General features: G+C 33.1%; 1 protein-coding gene and 1 long non-coding RNA gene across 6 annotated transcripts in view; one reads left to right on the forward strand and one right to left on the reverse strand.

Annotated features, from left to right (window-relative positions):
- LOC309657223 overlaps nt 1-15,837 on the forward strand; it is a 116,739-nt gene that overhangs the window by 73,008 nt on the left and 27,894 nt on the right. The window lies entirely within an intron of this gene.
- The window catches only part of ANKHD1 (ankyrin repeat and KH domain containing 1), a gene marked incomplete at its 3' end in the record, with an annotated part of 115,029 nt that overhangs the window by 26,015 nt on the left and 73,177 nt on the right, over nt 1-15,837 (reverse strand). For all 5 annotated transcript variants that reach the window (XM_082454027.1, XM_082454031.1, XM_082454029.1 and 2 more), the window contains 5 exons: nt 15,257-15,359; nt 7,266-8,024; nt 1,284-1,429; nt 670-781; nt 37-182 (listed from right to left, as the gene is read on the reverse strand). In XM_082454027.1, the coding sequence (XP_082310153.1) occupies nt 37-182; nt 670-781; nt 1,284-1,429; nt 7,266-8,024; nt 15,257-15,359 (1,266 nt within the window). The remainder of the gene's footprint in view (nt 1-36; nt 183-669; nt 782-1,283; nt 1,430-7,265; nt 8,025-15,256; nt 15,360-15,837) is intronic.

Raw genomic sequence — 15,837 nt, forward strand, 5'->3', positions numbered from 1 at the left:
AAAATGTTTACGAAATGAAAATTAACATTAACATACTTCCTGACGTCCACCAGAACATGCCAATGAAAGCGGAGTATCCTTAGTTCGTTCAGATTGTGCTTCTATGTCTCCACCTTTATCCAAAAGGATTTCAACAACTCCAACATGTCCTGCTGTTGCTGCCAGGATCAGTGGTGTGAAACCTAAATCAGAAAATAAAAATCTCAGTCAAATTTGTGTTTTTTAACATATTAAGGCACTGTTTTTAATTCTCTATTATTTTAGTAGGAAAAGGTCTTTAGGGCAGATACTTATAATCATTTAACATAAAACTGCTTTAAACCCTAATTTGTTAGTGACAAAACCCCATAAACACCTGATAAAAAGAAAATGCTAAGTCAAACAAAACTATTAAAGTTTATACTCATAATAAACTTTGATACCTCTGCATGCTCTACTTTTAGATTAAGGAGAAAGCTAAACACAACTTGCTTCCTTGATGATCTAAAGTCTAATTTTTGAATTTTTGAAGAATAATTTGGCTCTGAAGATTAACAAATCCAGATATTCTTAATTGAAATATGTGAACCCATTTTTTCACTGAATAGTCTAGGAACCACTTATTGATAGTAAAAAATGAATTGTTTTCTGATATAATTACTCTCCAACTTTCTCACTAACATTTCTTACCTTTTTTGTCTCTGTGTTCAATTTTAGCATCTCGTGCTATGAGTACAGATACAAGTTCTTCATGGCCACCTGCACAAGCTAGTGTTAATGCTGTGTCATGGTTGCTCTCAGTCTAGGAAAAGGAAAAAAAAAACTTAGATTTTTTTCTGTTTACAATGGGGTTATTGATTGAAGAGCAAATAATATTTATTTTCACAATTAATGTACAATTAATCTTTTCCTTTCCAAAGAAAATCAGAATGTGCAAAATAAATTTAAATAAAGCAGTCTAGGGACTTCCCTGGTGCTCCACTGGTTAAGAATCCACCTTCCAATGCAGGAGACAAGGGTTCAATCCCTGGTCGGGGAATTAAGATCCCACATGCCGCAGGGCAACTAAGCCTGTGTGCCGCAACTACTGAGCCCTTGCGCTCTAGAGCCCATGGGCCACAACAAAGAGAGCCCACATGCCACAACTACTGAGCCTGGGCACTCTGGAGCCCACGCGCCACGGCTAGAGAAGCCCATACGCCACAATGAAAGATCCCGCATTCCACAACGAAGACCCCGTATGCTGCAACTAAGACCCGACACAGCCAAATAAATTAAATAAATAAATAAAGCAGTCTACTCACATGTGCATCGATGTCAACTGAAGGATACACAGGAGGCACAGACTGGGAAGCCACATTGCTTGGAGACTGTGAACAGGGCTCAGGTGTAAGACATTCTGCCGTCTGAGAGGAACTGTTTGAACCAGTGGGCACTCTGCTACTCACAGCTGAAAAACAATATTCATATTGCTGAATTCTACTTGAAAGAGTAATGACATTTGTGTACAGAAAAACACAGAAAACGGAAAGTTCTATAGCAGTAATATAATGTAGTAGTTAAATCACAAGCTTGAGTCAGATGGACATATGTTTGAATCCCAGTTCTACCAATGACTTTCTGATCTTGGGCAAGTAATTTAATGTCTCTGAACCTCAATTTCCTTATGTGTAAAATGGGATGATAATTACAGTACCTCCATTGTAAGGTTGTTGGGAAAACCCCTTGAGATAATGAAGTAAAATATTGAGCATCGTACCTGATATTTAGTGCATATACAACAAATGGTAGCCTTTTATATTGTCAATAGGGAGAAAATAGTTTCCAATAAAAAAAAAAAGGAATTTTATATCTTAGTTTGTAAAAGGCAATTAGATAAAAACATCCTGAGGACAATGCATTAAAAAAAAAGAAGGAAAAAAGAAAAAAGAAGCAGACAAAGCAGAAAAAGGGGAAGAACAAGTTAGAATATTTCTCACATAAATAGCAGAGAGTATGTGTTTTTAAAATTCAATATTTACTCTGAAAATTTGCTAAAATGAATCAATGTCTGAAAATCAAACTATTTTAAAAATGAACATTGGAACTTTTATTTGGGACCTCAAAATCTGGTGTTTGAAACTGAATTAAAGGAAATTATATCTTTATGTTTCTGCATATTTCTTTTCTTACATGAGATGGAGTTTGCCCCGTGAAGGGGGAAATAGGATCTATCTCAGAGGGATGTTGTGAATTATCCATGAGAAATGTGCAAAAAGTATTTAACACAAGTGTTTGGTATGGTAAGTGCCTAATATATGTAATTATCAGGTATTTTATAGGATTTTCAGCACTATTAATCACTGCATTGAAAAATAAAAACATTATAATTCACTCAAGAGAGAAAAAACTCAGAAAAAACATATAATCATTAATAATACAGAAAAAGACAACAAAGTTTCAGTGATGGCAATAACCTCCTCTTACCCACACTAAAAGTCAATCAAAAACACACAGGTCTTAAAGAAGAATGTAAGCATTTCAAGGATTGGAGAATGCTTTCTCTCTAGAATTTTGATATGACTGGATCCCAATCAAGGATACTGATCACAAGTATGAAAGATAAGTGTAGTATGCTAACAGTACTACACTATTATTATAGTACTACACTATATTTAATAGTATGCTTTAAATAATAGCAAATTTTAAGATGTTCAGATATGTTTCTACATGAGCTGTCCCTCCCCCCTCGCAACAAATATATATAAAATCACATCTTGATAATATGAATTTCTACAGCTTCTGTCACCACATAAATATACATAATTTAACTATATGGTTACAAATAAAAATGATTATTATAAATATTTCTTTTGCCTGTAAGAACATGCACAATGAAAACAAAGCTTTAAAAATTTTTGTCATTGAATGAATTAAAAGCAGATAGTATTTTGTTATGCCTCCTCAAAACAGCTGATATGTTTGGAAACAGTTCCAGAAACAAGACACTAAACATTGATATATGGCACCTTTGTAATAGTAAGATTTTAACAGTAGTCGTATAATTATCAACATATATCTTACTAAAGAATTACTTTTCTATCATTAAATTTGTTTATTCATGTTATCTTTCTGTTATTATGAAAAACAGATATTCAAAAAATTTAAAATAGTTGACTAGAGTGCTATGCCAGAATGTGACGTTATAAAAGACTTTTTTACAGAGTTGGTTTTTAAAAAATACTTTTGTACATTTAACAGCTCTGTTACCAAAAATGTACTGTCACATTGATTGTACATTTTTGTACAACAGTATCCTCAAGACATTTTTTCCTCCCTGCAATAATGACAATCAGAAACATTCCACAGAAGTGACTTTAATAGGATTAATTACATATGAAAAGTTCTAAAGATAAAACTAGAAAGTAGCAAAGATTTTTAAAGTACATGTGGAATAAAGGTTTTATGAAGATAAAATTATACCAGGACTATGAAATTTTTTTCATAAATCCTAAAATGTTTTCTATTTCTGAACAAAATGTCTCTGAAAATGACCAAAACAGATCACTATCACAAAAGTCACTACATAATTCAAATTAAATTTATGCACTATCCTAAAATGGGGTGATAGAAGAACTAAATAAGTGCAATATTTTACTTAATTCTTTAGGCAATTTAAGATAGTTTTGTAGGCAATATGGAAGACAGTAATAAACTTTACTACATAAAAATCTCAGATACTAGGTATAAGTAAACTATGTTGCAAGGCCTTAAGAAATTAAATCACTGTAACCTGTTTTAGATAATAGTAACTTTATTAAATAGTTCCATATAAATAACAATCTATAAATAAAATATTAACATCTATTAGAAGAAATTATTAAAGATATTTTACTGTAAATTCCCTCAAAGATAATTTCCTAATTACTTTTTTATTCTTAAGCCTAAAATGACTATCACACGATTACTTAAAGCAAGATACTATAGAATTGGAATTTGTTTGAAGAGAGCCTATTAAGATGTCAACAACAGTAACAATGTTCTCAAGTCACAAAACTATATTAAACCTTACATGCACATCAAATCTTAATACAAAAATAATAAGGGTAATTGTTATTTAGTAGAATTTAGAAGTCTAAGGAAATAATATCTTTAATATAAACTCAGAACTTCAAGTTGAATCAGATGCATGCATTTTACTTCTAAGGTTCTTAAATTGGCTGAACTGAGTTTGAATCTTAACACTTACTAGCAACTTAATTTCCATTATAGCCTCAGTTTTCAACAGAAAAACAGAGATGGGATATGGACTTATTTTATAGTATTACTATAAAGAGCCCATGAGATAATGTATATAAAAGCATTTAGCACTGAGCTTGGTGCATGGTAAGCACTCAATAAATGTAAATAAAGTGATATTAGTTGATTTTTTAACCAAGCTTCTTTATATATTAAGACTGAAAATTTTACTAGATGTTTCTAGAACTGCTCAATGGTCAAAGCTATTTTGAATTTCTTTAAATTGCTTTTTATTTTCAGACCTTAATTCTAGATATCTGAACTGAGAATCACTTGCTATTACGATAACTTCTAAAAGACTGACACTTAATTTCAGAAGAAATGGACCTGAACAACCACGCTTCCAATCAAGAGTATACATATATTCTGGCTGAGACTATATCAAGTATGATACGTTTAAGACTATATAGTTATGGCTGTCAGTCAGCTAGTCAAGTTATGACATTAATAAATTATGTATCTAACCAACTCATTATCATGACAAATATTTTGAGAGTAGAACAGCAATAAAGAAAAATACTCTTATATTTAAAGAGTGACACTTATTGCTATTATATATGAATATTATCTAAAGTAAACTTGTAAGATGTACAGTATCCTCTCTTCTTCTCTTTTATTAACTATGAGGCATGATAACTAGATTTAATTTAGGTAAAATTAATTATATCTTTGTTCTGATCTATAATTCTACTGGTATATTAACATATCATAAAATCATAGAATTAGGTATTTACCTAATTCATTCTTATTTAATTTATTTCATCTTCAATTAAGAAATTAACAGAAACTTAGACTCAATAAAGTTTTAAATTTTGAGATAAGTCATCATTTTGAACAAAGAAAATCTAATTATTGCTATATGTTTTAAAATGTAAGCTTCAGCAAAATGAAAGTATTTTTAAACAAAGATAATTTTTAGGGAATTCCCTGGAGGTTCAGTGTTTAGGACTAGGCACTGTCACTGCTGGGCGCCTGAGTTTGATCCCTGGTGGGGGAACTAGATCTCACAAGCCAAGCAGCCAAAAAAAAAAAAAACGAGAAAAAAATGTATAATTTTTAATGTATTGACAGATTTATACTTTAAAGCATATTAATAAAAGAATATTGTACAATATGGTGGGCCAACTGTCACTAGACATTAATGTCTAAAAGAAATTAAATTTTATTCGTTTATAGTAATGTTAAATGTAATTAAAAGATGTTTTCTAAACCAATTTTTTGAAGTTTCATGTGAACTTTGTAAAAGGTCATTTCAATATAACAAATACTTCAGTGAAATAACCAGAATTTGACCTCCTCTACAAGAAACAGCAGTAAATACTACCATAAAGTTAACACCTACAAGTTCCCTTTAGAGCTGTTTCTCCTTTAAAAAAAAAAAAAAAAAAAGGACAGGTCCTAAGTTCCAACAAACTAAACTGATCAATAATGTGGGTTTCATAACTGTAAACTGAGGACTTAATTAGGAACATTATAATGATATTTATAGAACCCTAAGTCTTAAAAATGTTACTCTCAGGTCACCAGTTTCATCATTATTATTTATAATCATACTTCACACTCCAATATCTGCTTTTACCAGATTAGAAATCAGAACCATAAATGAACTATAAGAGTTTATTCAAAATTTATAACAACTTGCAATGCTAATGACACAAAGTCAATTTGAGTTAAGTGGCTATGGGCTGAAGATATAAAAAACAAAATTAAAGAATAAAGACTCTAACTCCTTAAAACATTTCCCAGCATTTTTATTTTCTTTATGAAAACTAAGACATTCCTCCTCTGCACAGCAATACCTATTACATATCAGAGGAGCCTCAAAGGCACTATTACAATTCTATAACCACTGGAAGTCATACACATGCCCAATAAAATTCCTGAATTAAGTAATCTTACTCCACATTTTAAAAGATTCAGTAAAGATTAGGAAGACTAAAGGCTCACAAAAGAAGAAAGGAAACTGGGATAGCATAACTGGGATGGGAGGAGGGGAGGAGAATATGACAAGAAGAAACAGACAACAGTAAAGAAAAAAAATGTTGCAATCAAGAGACAGAGGACTGGCCTGCCTTTGAATATCACTCCAGCTACATCTTAGTTCTTGGTCTTCATCCACTGTCAACAGCCATTCTGGCTGCATTTCTGAACTGGGCTCTCATGGAGGTGATACATTCACCAGCCATCTTTAGGAAGGTAAATGATTAATTGCACTGTTTTCCCACTGCTGCAAGGACAATGAAACGGAAAGTAAACTTGTGCACCTCATTTCATATCTAGTTGTAATTTTCCACACAACAATAAACAGAAACATATACTGTAAGTTTATACGGCTGGTTTCTTTTTTGCTTTGCTGTGTGTATGTGTGTGTCTGTGTGTGTGTGTCTGTGTGTGTGTGTCTGTGTCTGTGTGGTGTCTGTCTGCTTTCATCAAGACAGTTAATACAAAAATCCCAATCTCTAAATCGTTATCAAGTTGACAATGATCTTCTAACCACAAATATTTTAAAAACATGGAATGCTTATTTTTTTTTCTGAACATCCCTTTTAATTAGAAATATTTAAATTGATCTAATAAAATTATAAATAAAGAAAAAGCAATGCAATTTAGAATTCTGATTTCCAAATATGAAAATCACCAGCAGGAAAATTAAATGTCTAACCTTATATGATTATCTCTAAAGCCTACAAAGAAATTCTATTTTGAGATCTCCTACCCAAGATACAACACAGGATGATTTTGATACCAAAGGTCTAAAATAAAGTATCATGGCAACTTTATTTCTTTGCTTTTGCAAATAACAAAAAAGAAGAGGGAAAACACACTTTTGTGTGTTAGTGTTGTTGAGTTTAGTTAAATTCACTTCCAAAACACCTCAAGAAATGAGTAATTTTATAAAGATAGTTCTAAAATGGAAAAGTACCAAGTTGGTGTTTTCGGAGAGTCATATAAAGAAGTTGAGCACAAAGATTAAAGAGAAATTATTACAGGTATATTTCTTAACCCACCTGCTATCAGGTCATCAAGAGTGTCGGTAAGCGTCTGGGCTGGAGTTGCAACCATTAGTCCATCTGGTTCTTGCACTAACAGCCCCTGATCGTGTCCAGTAATAGCAATCTGAGGCTGTCCTATAATCTGATGATTACCTGATACTTTCTGAAGTTCAAGAGAATTTGTCCCATTAGAACCTAATTCACTGGAAAAGTTACACTGTGGAGATGATAAAGGCTGGACTGGGACAAAATCAATTTGTTCTGCAGATGGTGGAGACTGTTGCTCATCATCAACATCATTATCTTTAAATAACATTGTGTCAACCTGAGGTAACTCTGAAAAGTGATCCTCTGGGAGACTACCATCTCCTTCCCCTTCTGGGAAGACTCCTCTATGAGAGCACTGCTGGTGTGGAGATACTGTGTCTTTCTGACCTTTGGTTTCCAAGTATTCTTTGGTAAATTGCTGCTGTGTTTTCATCTGCAACTGCCTTTCCACTTTCTGCAGTTCTTTCAGTATTTTCTTCTTCTTCTGGACTTGCTCTTCTCTGTTCTTTTTAAGTTCTTCTATCTTATCTTTGTTCAGAGGTTCACCTTGAATTAACTCCAATGACTTAAGCTGTGCTTTTTCAATAGCACTAATTCTTTGTCCCAGTTCATTCAGTTTTCCTTCAGTCTCCTCTACTATGCACTCCAAAGGCTGGTATGGGTGAAAAGGTGGCAGTACGTCCTGATCTGCTACCTGCAGGGAACTGGACTTCTGCTTGGATGTACCTAAGCACATGAAAAATGTTTGAAAATGTGCCATGCTAAAAAAAAAAAAAAAAAAAAAAAAAAAAAAAAAATCCCAGCCCTCCCTCCGCCCCCCCACCACATACTTCCCTCCCAAAACCCATATAACTAATGCTATAGAATGAATGTTCAGATTCACACCAGTTGTAGGTAGATTAAAGACCAGACTCATCTATTTTACATAGCACAAACAGGGATGTTGCCAATTCAAAAAATGTGACTTTTTCAATTAAAAAAATCTAATATTTATTGGATTGGATGATTTTGGAAAACAAGACAGGATTAGGGAGAAAAGGAAATCAAAGAGGAAAGAACCTCAAAATTCTGCTTATTTAATTGGACTTTTTAAAGAACATCAAATCTAAAGCAGTATCAAAATAATGTTGAGGGTATCATTAATGTTGGCTTAACTGCCCAATTGTTCTTTTTACAATATTAACTGTGCAAGTACAGGTTACTGGAAGAAACTGTAACTTGTAGATCAAAGTAGGGAAAAGTGTCTTTCAAACTGCCAAAATGTTTCTTTATTATATTAAAATATAATTTGAAATCAATTTTTAAGATATAACCTTCTAAAATTTTTCAGTAATTAAGTCTTAAACACTTCTATACCTGAACACTGTATTAAACTTGTATCACAAAGGACAATTATTCTGAGTTTAAATAAACTCTTCACGTAAAAGTCTATGAGAGAAACAATGAATATTACCTAGGAGAAAATCAGACTTCCTATATAGGATTACTCATATTGACAGTGTATGTTAAAAATGAAGTAACTGTACATTAATTTAAGGTTTTCGATCACACTTAAATTAATTTACTCCCCTCATGGCAAAATAATTATCAATATTAACAATCCTAACATCTGGGCATAAAGTGGAGGAAACATAATAACTACTTAGAGGCAAATTCAAGGCTTAATCTTGTTTAGGAAGAACTGAGACTATTCAGCAATAAAAGGAACTACTGATATAGCCTACAACGTGGATGAACCTTGAAAACATTATGCTAAGTGAAAGAACCCAGACACAAAAGACCACATGTTGTACAATTCCATTTTTAACAGATCTATAGAGAAAAGGCAAATCTATAGAGACAGAAAGGAAAATAGTGGTTGCCTGGATTATAGTGGTAAGAATGAGGATTGATCACAAACAGGCATGAGAGATTTTTTTGGAGTGATGGATCCAAAACTAGATGGAGGTGATGGTTATGCAATTATGTAAATTTGCTAAAAGTCACTGTATTGTACATTTAAAATGAGTGAACTTTTATGGTGTGTAAATTAAACAACAATAAAGCTATTTAAAAAAAACTGGGTAAAAAACAGTTGTCTATTCTTAAGGACTGTAGTCAATATATATGAATAATATATGTAACTTCAGAATTTTAAAAATAAGCTCATCCAATGCATTCAAAATGATTCTTAGGTCCAAACGAAAAAAATAATCCATTAGATGTTTAAATGCTCAGAACTGCAAGAGGGTGACAAAACTACTAGACAAAAAAATAATAGATTTCACTGCTTTTTTTGCTAGAATAGGAGAACTCAAAACTGCAGGCAGCTCAAATATTTGCAACATGTTATTATCAAAAAAAGTCTAACAGGTTTTCCCTGAGATACTGTCTTTAACAAGGTCAGACAACCACAGTTCCAAAATCACTGCAATTACTTTAAAGACAGTTATTTTTTAAACGCAAAATTCAGCAAAATGTATTGTCCATATTCAATTTTACACTTCTATCTGAGCAAAGTGGTGGGAACAGACTTTATCCTTTCAGAGCAAAAGCCGTTAGTTTGTGAGATAATTTTACAACTATTTCCTCAAGATCACATAGGAAATAATGGTTTGCTCTACTTGTTCAAAGTACCTAATGACAATCCTTGGTAGGAAAAGGGAGTTTAACTGCCACAAATAGCAATGTATAAATCTGCGAGCCCAGCAAGGAAATTTTCAGTTGTGTAACAAATTCAATGACATCAGCAGAGTAAATTCAGAAGTTCTGCAAAGAAGTTCTGAATGCTCCTCCAACATTATTTTAAAACACCCTTGTATAGTTTTTGTATTTTGTAATTTGCGTTTTGTAATTTGTATTTAAGATTAAGAAAACTAGGTAAGAGTTCAACACTAATCAGACTGGTAATTAGTTATGACCACATTGGACAGTCAGATTTAAAATCTTATAATAGTAAGATAATCCAAAATAAGGCTAGAATTTTGAGGATAATAACAGAGAGAAATGGCTGTATCTTGTTAACAAATAAAATACAAAAAGCTTAGAGCACAAGATTACAAAGAGTAACTTATTTAACTGAACATAGAGACAAAAAGCCCAAAATATATGTAGCAGGAAGAACAGAGGATGGTGAAAGTAATACACAAAAAGCAGTTCTTCCCCAAATAGACAATGACTGAGTATCTGTATCCATGGAGTTAGTGGGATTGCCTAGATACACATCAAAGCACTAATACAAGCTATAACATCACGACTAAGCCATGTTGGTGAAAAACAAATGTCACCTAATTATTCCTAGAAGCTGAAGAAACACCTTCATTTTGGGGAAAAGTAGAGAATGTTAACAAGTGTCCTTTTACCAACAAAATTTTCAGTCTCTAGGAAGGTAGTAGTATAAGACACCAGAATATAAAAGAGTTCCATCTTCCTCAGATATCGCCCACTGTCAGATAGAAATATATAAATCTATTCATTCTCTACTCATTGGTAGCATTGAGTGATATCATAAATTAATATTTAGGAACACAGGTAAAGTTACTATCTTATCTCTTTGGTTTGGTTTCTACCCTACTTCCTCAACTTTCACTTTTCCTCCATTAATTAAAAAAGTTTGCAACAGGAAACCACGATATAGAGACAGCTTAGAACATGGCCTTTATTTTTTTATGGGCAGTGAGGAAATGAGGTGGACATAAGCAGTTATATGTTAAAAGACATTATTAAATTTGGGCATACATAAATCCACATAAGCATGATTACTAATGGAAATCTATTAAACTAAAGAATATTAGTAGTAAAATTTCCAGAGGAACACTCAACCTCATTCACTGTACATATAATTTTTCTATACAATTTTAATGATTTGATATTAAAATGAGAACTTTTCATGTTACCTACTTCAATAACAACTCTGGGATATAAAGCATCATGTTAACCTAATACTTACTTTACATTTATAGTTCTGTTTTCAATCTGTTCCCCAGCAGTCTAAAATAGTATTTCTTGATTAAGTTCTTAAACATCACCTTTAATCACAATGTCGCTCTTCTTAAAAATTCTTAATAATTTTCTTTTGCCTTCAGAATAATCTATATTCTTAGCCTGGCATTTATTAATTTATTCAACAAATATTTAACGTCTAGTACAAGCAAGCCATAGTGGACCATACAAAGACGAGCAACCTAAACCCTGCCCTCGAGGAGCTTACAGTCTAAAAGGGGAGGTAAAAATGTACAAATCCAAATAAAAGGATAAAGCCAAGCGTTGGCAGATACGGAAATGGGATGGGGGCGTATAATATAGTAACCCTTACACATTGCTGCTGGGAGTGTAAACTGCTGTAGCATTCTAAAGAGTGTATTCACAGTACTTAGTCAGATAAACATTACATACTCCTATGACAGGCAATTCTGCTCCTGAGTTTATCCCAGAGAAATTCTCATACAGATCCATAAGGGGACTGTACCAGAATTTTCACCACAGCATTGTCTGTGGTGGTGGGGAATGAGAGACAATCTGGGTACCCATCATTGAGAGAAAGGACAAGTAAAAAATAGAGGATATACAGGATGAAACACTATGTATGCTGCAGGTAGAAACAATCTAGAGGTAGACATATGGATAGATCTTAAAAACAGTGTTGGTGAAAAAAGTAAAAAACAAAACAGGATCCACAGCATAATACCATTTATGTAAATTTAAAAATATATAAAGTAGTAAACATTTTATAAGAACTCGTAAGAACAAAAGAATCTGCAAATCAAACACACTAGAATGACTGCCTAAGGGGAAGTATGGGTATGGAAAGAGGGATAAAAAGGAACAAAGTAAAACAAGAGCAGAGTCATGATGACAAAGTCCAGGAATTAAGTATGATTAACTCAACCTTCCACACTTGAAGTCCAAAGGGAAGGTGAAGGTGCAGGAGTGACCAGAACCAGAAGAAAGATCCAATAAAGTGCTACAGGAGTTTAGAGAAAAGAAATGACTCCTCAAGAGGGCCTTGAGGTGCACACAAAAGATGTGTATTGTTTATCTTGACATCATTTTAATGCTTTGCAATGGATTAGTTAGTTCTAAGCTATATAACTACAGAGAATAATCAGAATCCTATTTTAGGATCTCTGTAGAATCAGTTACTACAAATGAATTAGATGCAACAAGTGGCTACAATCAACAAATTTATTTACAATATTAAATTTGGAAGGACAAAGGTTTGATATTACTTATGTATCCTTTCCCATGTGAATATTCATAACTATAGACGATAAAGCTAAACAATGCTAGAAAACTGAGCATATCACTCTTACCTAGTTTCACATTTTGTTTATAAAGGTGATTCTGAGGCCTCTGTCAGATGCCAGCTAGGATCTCAAATCCTTGAAAACTAACAATGGATAAGTGAGATTAGTTGCCTAAATCAGAAGAATATGAGTCAAGATGGACGGAGCCTGGACGAATGGTGCACATGAAAGAAAAGAATATCATAGTAGGATATATAAGAAACACCTGGCTAAGATTTATGAGCCTGAATATATTTTAAAAGGATGCAGATATGAATAAAGACTTCAGATAGGAGTAAAATGTTATAAACTTGAAAAGATGATTGCTAGAATAGGAAGAGAGTCCTAGAGAGTAAGAATCCTTCCTCCATCCTTAGTCACATATGCAATGCAGGTATAATCTATGGACTTAGGAAAAACAAAAGCAAAACGGTCAAACAGCAATTTCATCACTCAAAGGAACTTCTCTAGCTATATAAATGAGAAATTTTAAGAAAAAGCCACTTTAAGGAGAATATAATGTATATTTAATAATTTAAGATAGATTTTTCTATCTACCCAGGTGATTCAGTGTGTACGTACTTTTACATCATCAATTGATTTTTCCTAAATTATAGTGATATTCTATTATGCACATGATTTATATCAATACTAACATGAAATCTTAACGCAATGCATTATCACAGCTTGCTCCCACATAAATAAATGTTGGGTTGGCAATACCACTTGGCATCTGGCAACAGCAAGTGCCAAGTGTCTAGATACAAGTGTTAATTTTTTCCTTCCCTAATAATTTAGTAAAATGAAAGATTCCTTAAAAGGTTAGTTCATTTTGACACTATTCAGTAAGTAATAAAACATCAGGGACTTCCCTGGTGGGGCACTGGTTAGGAGTCCACCTGCCAGTGCAGGGGACACAGGTTCGAGCCCTGGTCCAGGAGGATCCCACATGCCTCAGAGCAACTGGGCCCATGCACCACAACTACTGAGCCTGTGCTCTGGAGCCCACGAGCCACAACTACTGAGCCTGCGTGCCACAACTACTGAAGCCCATGGGCCTACAGCCCGTGCTCTGCAATGGGAGAGGCTGCCACAATGAGAGGCCCGCGCGCCGCAGTGAGGAGTGGCCCCTGCTCGCTGCAACTAGAGAGAGCCTGCACGCAGCAACAAAGACCCAACGCAGCCAAAAATAAATAAATTTTAAAAAAACCAAAAAACATCAAAGTGAAGAAAATAAGTAGCTACTCAGTATAAGAAGGTATTTCAGTAAGCAAAAATATGATTACTCACTTGAGTATCAACTTAAAAAGTCACTACCCAAACGTTTCAGTTGACTTACATATTAAATCGAAATTTAAAATGTTTTACTTCCTTTCTGTACATACTCTGTGTCCTTCCTAGCTTATTTCTTGGTTATTTTGTGGCTCTGTGTTAATAAATATTTTTTAAATGATTTCTTATTTAGTACTGAATTTCCCTAGCCAAAGTTACTACAGTCCTCTATAGGATATAGTCAAACAAAGAGCAACAAAAACAGAGGCATTTAGGTTTAAATATTTTACTAAAGGCTGTTAGCCGGTTAGGATGCTCAGATTCCTTAACAAGTACATGCTTAATTTGTTTTTTATTTCTTAAGACTAAAAATAGCAGTCTTCATTTTCTGAAGTTTGAATAGCTAGGTGTCCAATGGAAAACTGCTAGAATTAGCTTAAGTCAGAGAGACTACAAGTATTTTATCTCTGAAATTAATAGTTTAGAAATGAAGTAATCCTTGGTGAAGGCCCACAATACTCTAAATTACTAAAATTGACATTAATTTGAAAGAAGCTTCTGTTTGCTGCTGCATAGTCACTCCTTACCAACTTCATTTAAAGCTGTGTTAAAGATACAAATATATACTTATACACTTCACTGTGATTTCAAAAATCTAGAACTTCATTGTCATATAATGAATGAAATATGCTTATACATTTGTTTTACATATAATAGTTTTTAACACTTTACATATTACTTATTTTCTTTATTTCAGAGAACTCAGGTAGGACAACCATACATTATTACCAAGTGAAGGTACTTTATATCTACAAATGAAAATACAGCAGAAAAATAACAGAGCTCAAAAACTTGAGTCCTTTAAATAGTGTATACACCTTGATATTCACTTGGATATTATTCATATACTTTTTTATAGTTATTTGTCCGTGTTCACATACTGACAGATGTTAAGCCATATATTCAGCATTACATGAAAGAAACTAAATATAATTCTTAAACTTCTCACTCACCAAACTGAATCAATGCTACTAAGACTTGACAGCAAACATATTTTCATTCCTCATATTACTGTTTAGCTAAAGAGTTGTGAAATGAAAAATGAATGCCTGATAAATTTTTGCTACTTTAATATAACTTGCTACTTTATTTAATATAATGAAGAACTTGGTATATGCTTAAGTATCTTTGCCTGTGCCAGATGAAAACTACACCTAGAAGTATGTTAGCATTTTAAGAAATCATTTTTCCTAGTACTTGTGTCTTTTCTATTTTAAATAGTATGTAAGATGATTAGCATTTGTCAGAATTACCTACCTCAATTCTGGATACACAGTAACTGTGTACCATTAAAGTACCTTTACGAATTCATACTTTAGGTGATAACATACCCATTTTAAGGAAAATAATTCAAGAACTAACCTTTTTGTACTCCTAAAACAGCAGGAGAGTTCTCCTGTAAAGTTCTATCAGGTTCCTGTGGAGGTACAACCATGGCGAGTGTATGCATTGGTACACGTGGAACCTAAAAAGTCAACTCAGAAAAAAATAATCTCAGCCCAAAGAATAAAACAAAGGTCCATAAATGAAAGAGATCCTGTTTTAGATTTTCTTCGTATACCACCAAATTAACTTTTTTTGTTTCTTTAAGAGAAAAACAAAGAAGAAGAAGAAGGAGGGGAAGAAGAAGAAGGGGAGGAAGAAGAAGGAGGAGGAGAAGGAGAAGAAAAGGAGAAGCAGCAGCAGCAGCATTATTCACCAAGCAGTAATTTCTGAGAATAGTGATTGGGCAAATTCAGGCATTCTACAAACAGTCAATGATAAGCTAAATGGAATTAATATCACTCTCTTGTTACGGAGAAATCCTTGCTGGTTTCAGTTATAGCTAGGAGTACAAGTCACATATTCAACTGGCCAATTTACCCTTGTTCAAATTCTATATGGGTCAAAAGAAAAAAATCCAACACATTTCCTGAATTGGTGTATTTCAGTAGTTCTCAGGA

This window comes from Balaenoptera physalus, assembly GCF_965194825.1.
Source record: "Balaenoptera physalus genome assembly, chromosome: 3".
NCBI classification, from domain to species: Eukaryota; Metazoa; Chordata; class Mammalia; order Artiodactyla; family Balaenopteridae; genus Balaenoptera; species Balaenoptera physalus.